The 18,897-nt window shown below is 45.7% G+C and overlaps 1 protein-coding gene across 1 annotated transcript; it reads right to left on the reverse strand.

Moving 5' to 3' along the window:
- Positions 1-498: 498 nt before the first annotated feature.
- LOC134453870 (succinate receptor 1-like) lies at positions 499-2,595 on the reverse strand. Its single transcript, XM_063204619.1, has 2 exons — positions 2,566-2,595; positions 499-1,979 (listed from the first exon to the last, which is right to left on the reverse strand). The coding sequence occupies exons 1-2, from the start codon at positions 2,593-2,595 to the stop codon at positions 1,044-1,046; spliced, it is 966 nt and encodes a 321-aa protein (XP_063060689.1). The 3' UTR covers positions 499-1,043.
- Between the last annotated feature and the right edge of the window lie 16,302 nt (positions 2,596-18,897).

Below are 18,897 nucleotides of genomic sequence, written 5' to 3' on the forward strand. Positions count from 1 at the left end.
TTCTCTTTTTCACAGGTATTATATATCTTCATAAATATCTGGCACTTGGATGATAGGCTATTAGGGGTGTGGGGGTGTGTCTTGGGCTTGGGGGGCTGAGACACAGAAAAAATACTACCGAATTTTGTTAACTTTTTTTATAGAAACCATATGCATGACCATTTACTTTTCTGTTAATGGGCCAAGAAAGGTGGCTAAGGTAAGCTACACGCTAGTCTGCTATGCACATGCTACAGTAACTAGCTATGTTTCCTTTGACATGCAACCAATAGCGGCACAGGATGATGCACAGGATGATCAACTTAACATTTCCTAATTTGTGCCTGGCAATGTTAGTTTAGCCTTGGGGGTCAAGTAGAGGTCACGTTATATTCGACATTTCCATGCATGGTAGCAAAAATAAATGTATTTTAGAAAGTAGGAATATGTGATGGAGACCTTGGATGATTCATGCTATCTTATTGTACGAATCTCTTGCATGCACATTCCAAAAACAGTGGTCCATCAGGTTCCTTGGGCTCCGCCTCCCAAGACTGAAATCTTGCTTCATCTGATTTGAGTGAAGACAAGTCTCAAGGCCTTGCGAAATGAAGAGACACAACAGCTTGCTTCATACAGTACGCTCTGACAAGTCTTTACCTTCTCATGACAGACATGGGACACAGAGAGAAAACCAAACAAAGCATAGTGTACACAGGGTACAAAAGTCCTTCTGGAATACAAAATGAAAAGTATCCCAGAATACAGAGAAATTAGTCCAGCAAGTCACAGTAAGACTGTAAAAAATGTAATGTCAACCTAATATTGCAATTTCCAATTGCATGCAATCTCAGTAGCTACCTTTAATGAGGAAGGTGCAGCGCAAAACAACAGGACATGTATATGTCCCCTTTTCTCTGAAAGAGAATGAGAGAGACTACTCTCTCTCGTAATTCAACTCATAAGAGAACCCCGGTATTCTGGAAATGCTAACATATTTGAGAGGTTTAACAGATTTTAAATTACATATATTAACACTGTATAGTATAAATATCATAAGCAAGTCACCTTTTGCCTGTGATTCTGTTCTTTAGCTGGACAAACCTGGCGAGCAGTAGCTCACGAAACTGGTCAGTCATCATAAAATAGAAGACAGGATTTATAACGCTGTGTAGGAAAGGCAATGGTCGCATTACGATGTACGCTGCCTCGATTTTCACAATAGTGCACTTGGGTATCTTTGTGAACAGCAGCCGTGTGAGGATGCGCACGTTCCTCATGATGTGGTAGGGAAGGTAGAGCAGCAGGAACATGTACGCCGCTGCCTGCACGATGCGCAAAGGCCTCCGGTACGCCACCGAACGACGCGCAAAGCTCTCCTCCTGAGCCCTCAGCAGGGAGCCTATCTTGTACGTGGACCAGAAAAGGACCACCAGGGGCAGCATGTACCCAAACACCATCAGCCCCACACTGTAGCTCAGGAACCCCCAAGTTCTGGAGAGACTGGCAAAGTCCTGGCACACTAAGTTCATTTGGATGTCTGTGATGGCGTAGTACAAGAAGGGCGTGATCTCGACGTTGACCAGCAACCAGGTGAGGGCAGAAGCCAGGCCAGCCGTGCGCGTGGTCAGGAGGACGTGGTTGCGACGTGGGTAGCGGATGAGCAGGTAGCGGTCCAGGCTGACCAGCGCCATGAAGAGAATGCTGGAGTACATGTTGACGAAGAGCAGGTATCGGTTGAGCACACAGTTGACCGGGTGGAGCTCCCTCATGCCATGGGCATACAGATAAGAGAGGCGGGGCAGTGTGCACACACAGATGATGTCGGACACCGCCAGGTTGTACAGGTAGATGTTGGTGCTGCGCCACTTCTGCAGGCATAGCGGGTAACCCACGACAACAACTAGGTTGCCAAGGAAACCGAGGGTGAACTCAAGGGCATATATGGGGCTGAGGTAGTATCTCATGAGGTCGTCATCCAGATTTAAACAACTGTCGTTCTGTTGCAGAAAAAAACAATGGTAGTATGAGTTGTACATTGTGCAGCATAGAAGTTGTTTTCAATGAGAGGTATACATTTTATTGTCGAGGTTAAATTGTTAGCAAAGGTGACAATTTATGAGGTGAGCAAAATCACAGGACAATGACATGAACCAGAAGGAGCTAAGTGAAACAAGAACTACCCCCCACTCCCCCCCCTCTCCCAAAAAAAATGAAATGATAAGTTGTCATGTTGTTGATAACAAGGCATTTTTTCATTTTTTTAAATCTTATATATTATGCTGGATGTTAATTAAAGAGCTGCACTGCACACATTATATGCAGTCAGACGTAGACTTCAACAGTCACTAGCACAAAAAACTCACACAGCCTTTGACAGAGAACCAGTTTTGTTTACAGTACATGGACCTAGAATGTGTGGGAAAGGTAGGCTAAGGTCAACATGACGTGCCACAAAGGTAATTTATCTGACTTACTGAAATGGTATTATGGCATCTAATTAATTCTTCAAACCACATTGCATTATAGAAAACCAAATATTAAATGTAATGCCAATTTCTTAAGCTTGAGAGATGCCGATCTTACCATTGTGCTGCTGTCTGCGCTGTGCTGCATTGTGCTGCGGTCTGCGCTGGATGGCAATGTTTTTTCCCAAACACAGCCTTGTGTTGAAAAGGATACTGGTAGCGTGAGGGACGTATCCACGTTTTAGTGCTGTGCACTACTGCTTGCCTTGCCTGTTGACCTGGGCCATCAGAGGTTGCATTTGCCTGAACACACACTGGCCTATCAGAATGCTCTACGGCCGTTTAGGAAATACAACAGATAAAGTATTGTGCAAAGCACAGAGGAAACATAATTTGTGCAGTGGTGTAGTCTACGTAGAACGCGGGTATACAGAGTATTCCCACTTCTAAATTTCAGGGATTTCAGTATACCCACTTAAAATGGATTGATCCATTATTTTGAATGGCACAAATATATACAGTATACCCACTTCAAAAAATGCTCCAATATACAGTATACCCACCATAAAAAAGTAGACTACACCACTGCATTTGTGCTATTTTAATAGAGTGCCATGTGAAATGTGTTCACTAGTGACGATAGGATCTTCACAACTGCGCATTTGCAGAACTGAAACTTCAAACATGAGGTAGCCTACTGTGAGCAGTGTTTTCCCATATTATAGTAGGCCTATCTGTCATACAAGACAGGATACGGCGCAGTACTGTGGTGAGTTTTGTATTTACATGAGATAAAGCTGTCATGGTGACGGTATTTCAAACATCAACTTTATGAACTTGACACAAAAATAGAAGTGAGCTGCTTTGGTACTGCTTTTTTCTGACTCATTGCTTTGGTCTGGCAAAAATGAGCAATACAATGGACACCCCATATAGTATTTCTGCAGTTAATTGAACACTTAGAGAAAAGCACCACAACTATGAGAGGTAGAATTGACTTTGTAAGTTTTGAATGAACACTATAACAGTTACTGTTCACTTGCCACGGCAATCTGCATGGCCATCTTTTGTAGGCCTATGACTATGTTTGCTCAACAGCAATGTGCATCAAAGGGAAAAAAGACTAATCTCTGGACAGGACAATATTTGAAATGGAAGATTGTGCAAGGCATGGATTTCCAAGGATAATGTGCAGTAGGATGAAGGGAACAGGAGAAATACCAGCTGCATGCCAAATATACTTCACAACCAGAGAGAAAATATGGAATCTTACTATCTGTCACAAGTGGTCACTGACACATTCTAAAAAATAGCACAAGTGTTGAAGATGTGTGATCTGAACTGACATAACCAGTCAGGGGTGCTGACAGCTTCGGCTGAGCCCAGGACAAAGTAATCTCATTGGCCCCCCCACGTACAGTAATACATTCAATGTAGGTAATGAGAACCCAATTATGGGCCCAGGACAACTGACCCTTTTGTCCCACCTTGTCGGCTTCCCTGTAGCCAGTGACAAAGTTTCAACCAGTAACAAAGAATTAAAGAATGTTTGTTTTTGAGAGGAGGTGAAGTGGAACACTTTGTGAAGACAGAAGAAGCTTGAGACACACAGGGGGTGACCACCACCTCAACCACTTGCGTAACAGTAAACACACTTCAACTTCAACTTCAAAGTCACCAGCAGTGCAACAGTAATGTTGGTAGGGGGGATCGGTTCACTGCTCACTCAGGTTATTCATGACAGAACCAATTAGAGTCTTCTGTCAAGAGAAAATCACACTGTTGTAATTAGTAACTCCTTAACTGACCATGCCCATATATGTTTGTCATGTAAATAACGGACACAAGACTTGAAGACAAGAATGATGCACAAGACAAGAATTACGCACACAAGACCTTTATTTCTATTGCTAGTAGTACATGTACTTTGATTAATGAAAAAGTATCGGTCTGCATGTGTAAAAAACATGTTCATCCCCATAAGAAACTGAATCAATGTAGTGGTCTACTGCTGATGATCTATCACTATATCTCTCTATTGTAATCAATTTGATTGTAATCCATTTGATCCTTTTGTAATCCATTTGATTACAATAGCTTCTGTATACTTGCTAACCCAAGTGTGCATACAGGTATATCATATCATTCAACTATGAAAACATATTTGTGAATCAAAAACATTACACTCAACAGTAAATGACTTGAGTTCTGGATACCATAGAAAGCATTTCAGTTCTGGAACTAGCTGTATTCTTTAGCAGTACAGTTTGGTTGCCATAGCATAGTGCCGGGAAAATAATATGGTACACAGACCTGTGCGGCGCATATTAGGCCTACATGTGGTCGAACTATCTTTGCTGACAACTGCATGGTGGAAAAATTGCAAAGAGTTAAAGGCTTTAAATCACTGTTGCATATATGCAATAAACCATGGCCATCTGACGTAAGGTTGGTTGGTTTTACCACAGCAGAGAGGTGAAGATAGCACTCTGGCTGTTTTTTGCGTACACCTACAATGTCGCCTTCAATACACAATATACTGTATGACATGCAATGTAGGTGTACTGTATGCCATTCGATGTAAGTGTTGGGGACGTTTGAGAGTTAAGTAAAGAAATACAATGGAATGGCGCTGATCCACCCTTAGCAATGTTCCTACAGTATGTTTGCATGTCCATACAATTATATGTTGAAACATGTAAATCACGAGTGGGGACAGGTGTGAGGAATGTGGATCTAAATAGGCTACAGTTCAAGTTTAAAAAAAATCTAATAATAATAATAATAATTAAACTACTCTTAATATGACAAATGTTCAGATGTTTTACATGAGTATAACTTATGAATACAGTGTGAGGTGCATATTGTAAGATGTATGTTTAACAAAACTGCTTTTCTACCTGAGATAAAAAAAAACCCTGACACAACATTAATGGCCATGAGTTAAAGGGATACTGCTTTTACTGTTCTCCCGTACTTCCAACCGTTTTCTAGTTATGGCAGTGCACATTTTACCTCCAAGCTAACAGTTAACATTGAGTCCTATGAGACCAGTTAGCCGCAAGCTGGTCTCATAGGACTCAATGTTAACTGCTAGCATGGAGGTAAAATTTGCACTGCCATACCCAGAGAACGGTTGAAAGTACAGGAGAATGGTAAAACCCTATTATTTAACTCAAGGGGAGGTGTAAAATAAGCATATTTCCAAAAATGGGACAGTATCACTTTAAAAAGTTTAACCCATTAAGACATGGCCCCTGTCAAAAACTTACTGTTACCAGAATGGCAACGACCAAGGTATTTTGTATTAGTAAAGGCACTGTGAAATGTCATAGTTGTGTAATATTATGGTAGTTACATCCAGGGCCGGTTTTTAGCATAGGCCGGCTAGGCCGTCGCCTAGAGCGCCATGTGAAGAAGGGGCGCCGAAATGGCGCTCTCCTATGAGTAATTTTGCGATATGATTTTTTTTTTATGAAGTCGCAATCAACAAAGAGTGGCGAAAGCGCTCCTCACGGCAAAGCGCCCCTCAGCCAATAGTAATATCGCTTCCAACTGTCTCTGGGAAGTCTGTGAACCAATAAACAGGCAGTTCTGAGAAAGGGGGCGGGACGAGTGACAGCGTCCGAGCTATTTTGAATTTGGAGACTCACTCGAGAGACAGAGAGGGCAAGCGCAAACAGTAGTGCTGCTCTGCTGGATGGAGATTATTATGTTCTCATTAAACCACTCATTGCCTGATGCAGGAGTTTCAGAGGGTGTTTTGGAACTATGTGATTTAATCAGCAATCGTTTGTGATTATGGAAAGCCTAACAGTTATGAGGTTACTATTTGGAATTAGAGAGAAAAAGAGCTTTGTTTTTGATCAGAGAAATCGCTAGTTAGCATGCTAACATTAGCCAAGTATGCCAAGCAATGAAATCCAGTAAAGTAGCTGTTAGTAGCCTACTCACTAACACCCACCTGATATCATAATACTTGCTTAGGTTGACAAGCAATGTAAAGTAAGACTGGTGCAATGTTTAAAACAATTTTAGCTGCCATATCTCCTTCCATCCACATGAATTACCTGCTTGTTGTAAGCTTAAAAAAACATTAATTTCCAGACCAGAATGACATAGCCTACATTAATCATGTAACAGAACCATGCACAGCAGACAAGTGAGGCTGAGTGATGTAGTATTGCAGACAAGTGAGGCTATTTACTATATTTTGTATATTATGAAATTCAATAGCGTGACAGCTCTTCTCCCTTTCTCTCACCTTGTCCTCAAACACATAGATAGCCCCCTTCTCATTCTCCTACTCACAAATGTAGGCCTACCACTATTTCCAGTCCAGAAATGAAATTGGTTTGGAAGACAGCACAAATGTGTAGCTTATTAAAATTGTTATGCTGCCATGCTTTGTGATGCTGTAGGTAGTGTAGATCAAGGCAGACCTCCTTGGTAGGCTTATTGTCTATACCAGTGTTTCCCAACCACTGTGCCGCGGCACACTAGTGTGCCGTGAGAGATCGTCAGGTGTGCCGTGGAAAATTCTTGTTTTCAAAAAAAGAAAAAGAAAAAAAAGAATTCATTATTATCAGCAAATAATGCCTAGGTCATTATGTAGTGTCTGTTGTTGACTGGCGTCCTAATCATGTAATAATTCCTTATCACTAGGTGGCAGCAGGTAGCCAATTGCCTTGTAGTAGGCCTAGCTGTCAAACAAGGCAAATGCCGTGCCGTGAGCTCGAGTCAATCAGTGTTGCCAAGTCCGCTTATTATAAGCGACCTTGGGCTTCTTTTTTTGAGCAGTCGCTTTTAATTTTGTAAAGTCGCGGGTTGCGGTTTTTTTGGGCTTGTTCTTTTCAGGGTTGGGCTTGCTGTTTTCTCCTGCTCTGCCGGTGATTTGAATGTGTTTGGATGTGTTTCTCAATGGCAACTCGTTTTTTTCTCAGTGTAACAGAGTTGAAAATGCTGTTGAGAAATATATAGTTTTTGTGAGTTTTGCCTTTATTGAGCAGAATATTGTTCTTTTGGAGACACCTTGTGGCACTTTGTAGTACTGCAGGTCTGCTGTGTATTGACCCTCTGTGGTTCCCGTAGCCGAGCCAGAAAAACGATTCCCTGGCTCGGGTAGGTTTACTGTGTTAATGTGCTCTGTTTCAATTTCTTGTTTCCACCTCGTAAAATGTAATGTAAATGGTCTACGCGATATATCTTATTAATGATGCAATTGTGTACACATTGTGGAGATGTGCAGGAAAATAACTAAGTGTTAAGAAAGTTATTTACATTTTCTATGAACCACGAGGCTCTATTAGGATATTAGCTTGTTCCCACACCTGCATTAGATGGGTTAGCATGGTGTTCGTTTTGTGGGTGAATTATGCAAGTATGCATGAGAATCCCCATTATAATTACATCTACTGTGTATTACTATTATGTTCCACTGTATATGCATGTATTCTGACGGCATGGGTGCTTAAGAATTCCGAATGTTTGATCGGTTTTCCGAACGTAATGATTCCATGCCTGAGCATTCTGCTTGCCTGTTTCCCTCTCGTGAACTTAATGTTACTTTTATTTTTATTGTACAGATGCTGCAGTAATGCCATTTTCTCTGTCAAAGGTATGTCTCCAGTTGTGAATTGTATTTTGTTATATTGCTGTTAAAATGTTGCCAGAAAAACGATTCCCTGGCTCGGATGCTGCAGTAATGCCAATTCTCATGTGTTAAGGAAATAAACTGCCGTCCAACGAAGGTCCGCCTCCTGCTGCTTTATTGAGTCCGTTACACTGGTGCCGTGACCTGTCGATCATCTGGATCAGCCTGACGCCGATCGCCGTGGATGCCGCGTGGAGTTTCCAGCTCAAGTGTGCGAGATCAAGTTTGGTCAGAGTTGTTTTCATCTCATATTACTGTTTTTTTTTTCCTCTTTGCTCTTTCTATTTTTTTCTCTCTCTCTTCTCTTTTGATTTAAACACAACGCAGATATCAGTATGGCAGAGGGAGCGGATCATAGTGATGAGCCAAATATTTTCAATACTCCTGTTTTGCAAATGGGTAGGGGTGGTTTGGGTCTGTGGCAGCGGAGTGTTAGTGGTGCTGTGGGACATGGGTTGGATAGGAAAAAGGTGGGTTTTTCTCCATTAGTAGCTGACAGCGGTAGGGGAACAGGGTTAAGTTGTGACCTGGGTGGTTCTCCTGTTGGGCAGTTTATGGAGGGGGAGCATCTCACATCCACACCCAACAGCGTTGACACTGCTGCTATTAGCCACCTCACTGACATGGTAGGACAGTTAGGAGCCCAGATAGGTGAATCCATTGTGGCCAAATTACTGTCTGCTGGTGCAGTCAACTTAAACAGTGGAGTCCAGAGCACCACATCGCCCAACACATCAGTCACACACACAAGCACTGATTCTCACACTGCTACGCAGACAGACTCACAAGTCACAGTACATGTAAAATCAGACAAAGAGCCTGAGTTCTTCAGAGGTGCCACTTCTGACAAATACCCTGTCCAGGACTGGATTGACATAATGAAAGCTTATCTCAGAAAACAGAGATGTCCTGTGGAAGAGCAGGCTGAAGAGATATTGGGGAAGTTAATGGGCAAAGCAAAAGATGTTGTGAGAGTTGCCCTGCGTAGTGATTCGAGCCTAAATGTGAGACAGAACCCTGACCTCATCTATGATATGCTCATGCAGTATTTCAGTGACTCTTCATCATGCCTCCCGCTGGCAGACTTTTACTCCACCTTACCTAAACCTGGGGAGAGTCCAGTCGACTATTGGCTGAGAGTGAACAAGGCCGCTGAGCTGGCTGCTGATGGTCTCCGCAGACAAGGCAGAGGTATGGAGAACCAAAGCGAGGAGGTGGCACGCATGTTTGTCAAGCACTGTTCAGACCCCGAGCTCTCCTCAATCTTTAAGTGTAAGCCTATTCAGGAGTGGAATACAAAAGACATCCAGTTGAGAATTGATGACTATCAGAGAGAGCAGCGATCTTCTGGCAAGATACGTAGTGATGCGCAGGTAAAGAGTCACACCGCCACTCTTCTTGACATGCAGCATGATGCAGCATTATACAGTCAGCCCTTGCCTGGTCAGAGTCATGCTCAGTACTCCACCCCCCACAGTCTCTCTCCCCCGCCAGCTGCCGCTGTTGCTAGCCCTACTTATCACATGCCATGCCCCCCTCCCATCACTGCTCAGAGTCAGATATATCCCCCCAGTCAGACGCACTGCCCACCCATGTGTTCTCCCACATCAGCTGTGTTTCAGAACAGTCAGGCGTCAGAGGATAGTATTCTGAATCGCATGGTGGCCATGATGGAGCAGATGATGAATACAGTACAGAGGCGTGGTGGTCCCCCCCGTGGTCGTGGATTCCAAGGTGGCCGTCGTGAGAAGGCCTGCCGTGTCTGCAATGACAGTAAGCACTCAACTGTCACCCACTGCAAGTCAGAAAGACTGTGCTTTAACTGCTTCGCTTCTGGTCATACGAAAGCAGCATGCAACATGCCTGCCCCAGAGCCTCGGCCTGCGGGAAACTAGATGGCCCGTATTCAATGGGAGGCAGTATGGGTCGTAATTCAAACTCCCGCTCTGATGATTACTCTGATGCAGAAAACATTTATGCGGCTTGCAAGCTCTCATGTACTGACTCTAAGAATGTTATCTTTCAGAACACTCAAGTTGTAAATGGCAGTGACAGTCTTTTCTACACTCCTGTGATTGTTAGCAAAACAGTGACGCTGAATGCTATGCTTGACAGTGGCTCCATGGCCTGTACCATCAGCGAAGATGCTGTGACGAGACTTAGAGAAGCAGGGGTGGTAACATCGAAAGATCATTTCAGCACAGATGTCATACTGATTGGCTGTGGGGGTCGTCGTGTCAAACCCGAGTCAGCTGTGCATGTGCAGATGGAAGTGTATGGCTGCAAAATTGAGGTACCCACTCTTGTTGTACAAGGCCAGCATGATGACTTGATTCTGGGCACTAATGTCATAAAACACATTCTCCAAAAATACAAGAACTGTGATGCCTACTGGAAGGCTGTGTCGGCACCCTGCCCTGCTGGAGACACAGAGTCTGAGCGCTACCTGTCCATGCTAGCGGGTCTGGACCGTTGGAGAGGCGAGGATGTCCCCTACAGAATAGGCACTGTCAGGAGCAACTCAGCTGTGTGCCTGGAGCCTGGCCGTGAGTACCTGCTATGGGGAAGACTACCCAGGTCTACCGCAGTATCCCCTGGAAGCACAGTTATGACAGAGTTAACGACATGCCGCTCAGCTCCAAGAGGTGTTCTCGTTGCGAGAATGGTCACGTCGCTATGGCAAGACAGATGGGTCCCAATAAAAGTCATCAACACCTCTGACAAGTCCGTCCTAGTCAGACGAAATGCCAAATTGGCTGATGTTTTCCCCTGCATTGCACTGGAGGACATGGATGACACCACCACTGAGGTTCCCCTGGCCAGTTGTTCCCTCAGAACTGCCACTGCAAACGTTGAGTGCTCTGCTGACAATAAATTACAATCAGTTGGATTGACTGACATTGACTTAGCCCCCTGTGATGTAACTGAGCAGTGCAAGGACAAGCTGACGGACTTAGTTGTCCGCTATAATGATATCTTCTCACGCCACCATCTCGACTGTGGTGAGGCAACAGGCTTCGTTCATCGCATTCACCTGTCAGATCACCGGCCATTTCGACTCCCATTCAGGCGGGTTCCGCCAAGCCAGTATCAGAAGCTTCGTCAGGTGCTGAATGAAATGGAGGAGAAGGAGATAATCCGGAAATCCACCAGTGAGTACGCATCTCCTCTAGTGCTGGTGTGGAAAAAGAACGGAGATCTCCGTGTCTGCACAGATTTTCGCTGGTTGAACAAGCGCACTTTTAAAGATGCGCACCCCTTGCCTCATCAGGCCGACTGCCTGGGTGCTCTCGGTGGCAATGCACTTTTTAGCACCATGGACCTTACATCCGGGTTTTACAATATGCCACTTCATGAAGACGACAAGAAATACTCTGCCTTTACCACTCCAATGGGCTTATACGAGTACAATCGCTTACCACAAGGTCTATGCAATAGCCCTGGCAGTTTTATGCGTATGATGACATGCATTTTTGGGGACCAGAATTATTTAAGCTTACTTTGCTACTTAGATGACCTGCTGGTCTTTGCCCCTGATGAAGCAAGTGCTCTGGAACGCTTGGAGATGGTGTTCAGCAGGCTGCGTAGTCACAATCTCAAGTTAGCCCCCAAAAAGTGCTTTTTCCTACGAAAATCTGTGAGGTTCCTTGGGCATGTCGTAGATGAGACTGGTGTATCCACTGACCCCAGTAAGATTGAGGGTATCATGAAGATGTCACGTGGGGACCTGATGGAAGCAGATGGAGTGACTCCCTCAGCAAAACGGATCAGATCCTTCCTGGGGATGGTCAATTACTACCAGCACTTCGTGCCAAATTACTCTGCCATTGCCAAGCCCCTCTTCTCTCTCTTGTCTGGTCAGAAGTGCAAAAGAGGCAGGAAAACAACTGCAAAAGCCCGAACCCAGAGCAGGAGGTTGAGTGCTGTGGACTGGACTGGTGAAATGGAGGAAGCGTTCCAAAGTTTGAAACTGTCACTGGCCGAATCAGTTGTGCTGGCCCACCCTGATTTCAGTCGCCCCCTTATGCTGTCTGTCGATGCTTCCCTGGATGGCATAGGAGCTGTGCTGTCTCAGATAAAGGAGGGAGAGACCAGGGCGAGACCCATTGCCTTTGCCAGTAAATCACTGTCACAGTCACAGAAGAATTACCCAGCACACCGCTTAGAGTTCCTGGCCATGAAGTGGGCTGTCACTGATAAGTTCAGTCATTGGCTAAAAGGTCACAGGTTCACAGTGTGGACAGATAACAATCCGTTGACTCACATAATGACGAAGCCGAAACTGGACTGCTGTGAGCAACGCTGGGTTGCCAAGTTAGCCGGCTACGACTTTGACATTAAATATGTTCCTGGCCCAAAGAATGTGGTGGCTGACGCCTGTAGCCGTCCGCCTTTCGTGAAGGAGAGAATCAGTCGCAGACTACTCCAGGAGCCATACAACAGTCTGCTGTCTGAAGTCCAGGGAGTGACATGCGGCTCTGTTCAAGACACCTTCCGCAGCTCCAGTCATTACGATTCACATCAAGGTGTTGGCCAGGTTGACGCATCCCCTTTTACAGCCCCTTTGCATGTCCAGACCATGTCCGTTGGCACAGACGAAATGTCTGCCTTTCTGCAGTCGCACATCCAATGGGAGACTGGGGCTAGAACACGTGCTATTGAGGCCCTCCATCATGTGCCGCAACTGATCCCTGATGGGCAAGATTCATTACCTGCTTTCACGGAGGCGGAGCTGCGTGATGCGCAACTTGGGGACAGAACTCTCTCGCGTGTCCTGCACTACGTGGAACGACGTCGCAGACCCTCCAGGAGAGAGCGAGCATATGAATCAACTACAGTCATACGGTATTTAAAGCACTGGGAGAAACTTGTCTTAAGTAATGGAATACTTTACAGACTGTCAAGGGACCAAGTCACAAAGTTCAAGCGTCACCAATATGTTGTCCCAGGCTCTCTTAAAGCTGACGTCCTGAGGGGTGTCCATGAGGATGCTGGTCATCAGGGCCAGTTCAGAAGTCTCGGGCTTGCCAGGCAGCGGTTCTTTTGGCTCAGTCTCGATAGGGATGTGAGAGACCATGTCCGCAATTGCAAACGTTGCATTGTCAGCAAGACAGCTGAACCTGTTGACAGGGCCCCCCTGGAAAGCATTACTTCTACCAGGCCACTCCAACTGGTCTGTATCGACTTCTGGTCGGCTGAAGATTCTCACAACAAATCTGTTGACGTTTTGGTCATAACTGACCATTTTACCAGATTAGCCCAAGCTTTTGCCTGCCGAGACCAATCAGCCAAGCAGGTAGCGAAAGTCCTCTGGGAGAAATATTTCTGTGTGTATGGTCTCCCAGAGAGGATCCACAGCGACCAAGGACCAAGCTTTGAGAGCGAGCTGGTCGCGGAGCTTTTACAGCTGTCTGGGGTGCGCAAGTCTCACACTACCCCATACCACCCCATGGGGAATGGCAGTGTGGAACGTTTTAATAGAACTCTTGGCAACATGATCCGCGCCCTTACCCCAGACAACAAAGTCACTTGGCCAAGGCGACTTCAGACGCTGACATTCATGTACAACAGCACGGTTCATGAGACGACAGGGTATGCCCCTTTTTATTTAATGTTCGGACGTACTCCACGCTTGCCTGTTGATGTGCTGTTTCGTACAGTCTTGAACGATCCTGATGTGGTCAGTTACGACAAGTATGTTGCGTCCCTAGAGAAAGATCTGAAGGACGCCATGTTGATAGCACAGGAACATGCCAAAAAGGAACAACAACGTCACACAGTGCTTTACAACAGACGGGTGAAAGGCCCAACCATTGCCGTGGGTGATCGTGTACTTGTTGCGAACAAAAGAGAAAGAGGGAAGAGAAAGGTGGCGGATCGATGGGAATCAACCATCTACACTGTTGTAGACATAAACAGTGACACTCACACTTACAAAATTCAGGACACGATCACTGGACAGGAGAGGGTCGTTCACCGTAACCTGTTGATGCTGGTGAATTTCCTGCCCGTGGGTGGCACAAGCACTCCTGATTCCTCACCTTCTCCTCAGTTCTCAGATTCACATGGGGCCTCATCTGCTGTAGAGAACAGCTCCTTGCATAGCGAACATGCTGAATATCCTGGCCATGACTCTACTCTGGAACTTCAGGTGCACAGCGACAGTGCGCAGCAGTCGACTGTCCCAGAGCCGACAAACAGTGCGAGAAGAACTGTCGAATGGATTGCTCAGTCGCCCTTCCCGGAGAGCTCGCATGGGAGATCAGAGAGTGAAGGAGTCTCTAGTGACATGGAGTTGAGTGTGGACTGCACAGAAGATCAGTCTGTTGCCCCCATCTATACACCGGCACCTGACACTGGCAACACTGTTGCTACCGGTGACTCAAGAAAAATGTCCATTAGTTGTGGCTCAGATGCAGAGACGTTCACGCACACACACAATGACAGGGAGTCAGTAACAACGCACAGGTCCGATGTTAGTCACACACAGAGTGACACAGTAGCTTCAGGTCCGTTGTCTAACAATCCCAGTTTCCCCACACGGCTGAGATCTAGGTTTGGTCGTATTATCAAACCAGTTAACAGACTGATACAGACAATGTCACGACAGGCCATTTCTCACACACACCCATTAGTGCAGACCATTTCTAGGTCCTCCGTAGCTTAGTTTTCCCCACTGTGATTTATGAACTCTATGTCTTATTCCACTTCTTTTTTTTGTTTTGTTTTGTAGTGGCCTTGGAGAAACAGAGGGGGTGGGTCTTGTGGGGTGTAGAAGGCACCCTGCTGCCAGTTGATTGGTGGGATTCTTTAATCTTCCTCCATGTCATCCTGTTTGGATACCTTGTGGTTGGCTGCCGTAATTTTTGGCGACCCTCCTTACGGTGTGTAGATCCCTCTGCATGTAGTTTATGGCTGCTGCTCTAATTTGGCAAAATTCAGGGGAGGTGGGTGTAACAGAGTTGAAAATGCTGTTGAGAAATATATAGTTTTTGTGAGTTTTGCCTTTATTGAGCAGAATATTGTTCTTTTGGAGACACCTTGTGGCACTTTGTAGTACTGCAGGTCTGCTGTGTATTGACCCTCTGTGGTTCCCGTAGCCGAGCCAGAAAAACGATTCCCTGGCTCGGGTAGGTTTACTGTGTTAATGTGCTCTGTTTCAATTTCTTGTTTCCACCTCGTAAAATGTAATGTAAATGGTCTACGCGATATATCTTATTAATGATGCAATTGTGTACACATTGTGGAGATGTGCAGGAAAATAACTAAGTGTTAAGAAAGTTATTTACATTTTCTATGAACCACGAGGCTCTATTAGGATATTAGCTTGTTCCCACACCTGCATTAGATGGGTTAGCATGGTGTTCGTTTTGTGGGTGAATTATGCAAGTATGCATGAGAATCCCCATTATAATTACATCTACTGTGTATTACTATTATGTTCCACTGTATATGCATGTATTCTGACGGCATGGGTGCTTAAGAATTCCGAATGTTTGATCGGTTTTCCGAACGTAATGATTCCATGCCTGAGCATTCTGCTTGCCTGTTTCCCTCTCGTGAACTTAATGTTACTTTTATTTTTATTGTACAGATGCTGCAGTAATGCCATTTTCTCTGTCAAAGGTATGTCTCCAGTTGTGAATTGTATTTTGTTATATTGCTGTTAAAATGTTGCCAGAAAAACGATTCCCTGGCTCGGATGCTGCAGTAATGCCAATTCTCATGTGTTAAGGAAATAAACTGCCGTCCAACGAAGGTCCGCCTCCTGCTGCTTTATTGAGTCCGTTACATCAGTCATCCTTACAGGTGACCCTACCAGAAAATTTTTAACTCCCACTTTCTGTGGTCACTTGTGGGGATTTTAGCTGCCACACAGGCCCCCTCAAAGAGCAAGGTCTTCCCTGACCAGGCACGCGACTGACAACCCACTCTTTCGGTCGCTTATTTTGGGCTTGTTTTCACGACGCCCGTCCGTCGCTTCTTTTGGGTTTGTTTTTAGGGCGTCAGTCGCTTATTTGTCATAGAAAATCTGGCAACACTGGAGTCAATACAAAGAGAGTTGCATTTCATTTGGATTTAGGACTACCGGTACGTGGGATGCAACGGCACCGATTCCATTGTGCTTGGTATGTAAACGAAACACCCTTCACAAAACAAGAGTGCAGACTATTTCGTTGGCCTGCTTAAGCAAACAGAGAACCAAGCAACATTTATGAGGGAAAAAGGTAAACGAGAGAACCTTAAAGCTAGCTACCACTGTGGTGTTGCTCACAGGAGGAATTGTGTTACTTCAAATGATGAGGAGACCGTATGTCTAGTTCATCCTTTTAATGGAACTGTCACGGGCACACTGAACAATGTGAAGTAGCGCAGTATCAATATATACCATGGATTGATTACACCTCTGCAGTGCCACCTACTGGTGGTGGAGTACATGCACCCAAGCATAATAAGTAATACTGTAAACACAACATCTCCCCTGTTTCTCATAAGATTACTTTACCCATATGAAACTGAGATTAGATTTCACTGAACCACATTTGTGCATATAATGATCCATTCATTCTTTAACCATAAGTAACCTGTAGAAACACAAGATTAGAAGTGCCAACCTGTAAACGGCAACATTAGTGTTAACTGCAAAGCATACAATTGTAACTTAAGATTCTTCAAGTATCAGTGCATCAGAAATAACTCAGGTAAGTATTATCAGCAATAACTCAGGTAATCATTATATCAGTGCATGAGAAATAACTCAGGTACGTATTTAGTGCATCAGAAGTGTATCACTGAAATAAGGCAGATTAAACTCATACTGAAAACATTCAAATGTTTTTTTTCCATTGTCAAAATCAACACATTGAACAGTATTAAATTCTTCTTCTTTTCATTGTCTTTTTTTTTCATAGGGCAGCGTTCGGCGTACACCCTGTATGTTTCATTTTTTTTTTAAATAGGGCAGCGTTCGGCGTGCACCCTGTTTATTTCATTTGTCACTTCATCACGTAATCCTTCATCCATGAAGGTGAGTGACTTTCTCTGTGCCGTGCAGCAGGTCTAGGAGATGTCTCTGCTGGAGTGGCACGGTCGTTGCTCTCGTCACGCCGAGGTGTCTCCCTGTGGAGAGACAGGCGCGCAGCATTCCACCTCTTCCCATCACTCAAGACGAAGGTGCTCGGGCCGGTACGCCTAAGCACTGTGAGGGGTTTGGTGTACCGTCTCTCTCCCTTTCCCACATGGAAAGGCTTGCGGATGCGCACTTTGTCACCAAGGGAAAACTTGGGGACCTTTGCGCCTCTCTTGGAGTCGACGTACAGCTTGCTCCGTTTCTGTCGGCGGATGACTGTAGCTCTGACGCCGTCGTACTCTCTGCTCTCTGTCGGCGGTAGGACGTGGAGCTTTGTCCTCATCGGTCGTCCTCTCAGCAGCTGGAAAGGACTTTCGCCGGTGGTTGCATGATCAGTAGCTCTGTAGTTCTGCAGCATCTCCGTCACTGCAGGCTTCCATGGACGCTGGGCTACCTCTGCTGCCTGGATACAGTCTTTTAAGACACGGTTGAAGCGTTCCACGCACCCGTTTGACTGTGGGTGGTATACGCTCGTTCTGATGTGCTTAATGCCTCTTTCCTTTAGGAAGTCAGCAAAAGCAGAGGACGTGAATTGGGGCCCATTGTCACTGGTAATTTCGAGGGGGTTGCCTTCACGTGCGAACACGTTGGACAGGAATTTCAGCACTGTTGCAGTAGTTGCATTTGAGGTGAAGGCTACCTCCGGCCACTTGCTGAAGTAATCGATGAAAGTAATGGCGAATCTGCAGTCATAGGCCGCACGCTCGAATGGGCCTACAATGTCCATTGCCACATGCTGGAAAGGGCCGCCAGGAAGGTCAACAGGCTGTAATGGGGCTGGAGCAGCTCTGGCGGTTTTGTCACATGACTGGCAGATCGAGCAGGACAGCAGGACTTGATGGACAAGATCGTCCATGTGTGGCCACCAGTAGAGCTCTCTGAGGCGTTGCTTTGTGCGGACCACGCCTTGATGGCCTTCGTGCGCCAGATGCACGATTCTCTCCTGAAGAGCCTTGGGAACCAGCAGGCGTGTACCTCGTACGATCAGCGGAGCCTCAACTGCAAGTTCATGTCGCACTAGGAAGAATGGCTGTAGTTCAGCAGGGAGAGCTTTCTTCACCTTGGGCCACCCTGAGTGAATCACTTGCCGCAGCTGTGTAAGTATGGGGCAATTTTCACATTCAGCTTTGAAGTCTGCAAGCGGCAGTGCATTGTGAATTGTGATCTCAGCTATCTCTGTGCTCAGGTCTCCGTCAGCTTCAGCAGCAGTGTTGGAATCAGTGAGGGGAAGACGGGACAGGCAGTCCGCCATGACGTTTTCGCTCCCTGGCTTATACTGCATGTCGTACTGGTAGCACATCAGCTTAGCAGACCATCTTGCGATCCTCATGCCGGCTCTGTTCATGCCTTTGGTGTTGAGGAGAGTGGTCAGCGCTTGGTGATCTGTTCGAAGAGTGAATCTGTGTCCCCACACATACGTGCGCCATCTTTCCACAGCCCACACGCAGGCGAGGGCTTCCTTTTCAGTAGTGGAGTACTTCCTCTCGGCTGCAGACAGTGTGCGTGAGGCGAAGGCCACTATGCGTTCTTGGTTGCCAGAGTGTAGCTGAGTCAGTACGCCCCCCAGGCCATAATCAGAGGCGTCTGTGGTAATGAAGGTAGGTAGCTTCGGGTCAAAGACAGCCAGGACAGGGCTCTCTAACAGCATCGCTTTCAACTTTGTGAAA

The sequence above is a fragment of the Engraulis encrasicolus genome, chromosome 8 (assembly GCF_034702125.1).
Source record: "Engraulis encrasicolus isolate BLACKSEA-1 chromosome 8, IST_EnEncr_1.0, whole genome shotgun sequence".
In the NCBI taxonomy this organism is placed as follows: domain Eukaryota; kingdom Metazoa; phylum Chordata; class Actinopteri; order Clupeiformes; family Engraulidae; genus Engraulis; species Engraulis encrasicolus.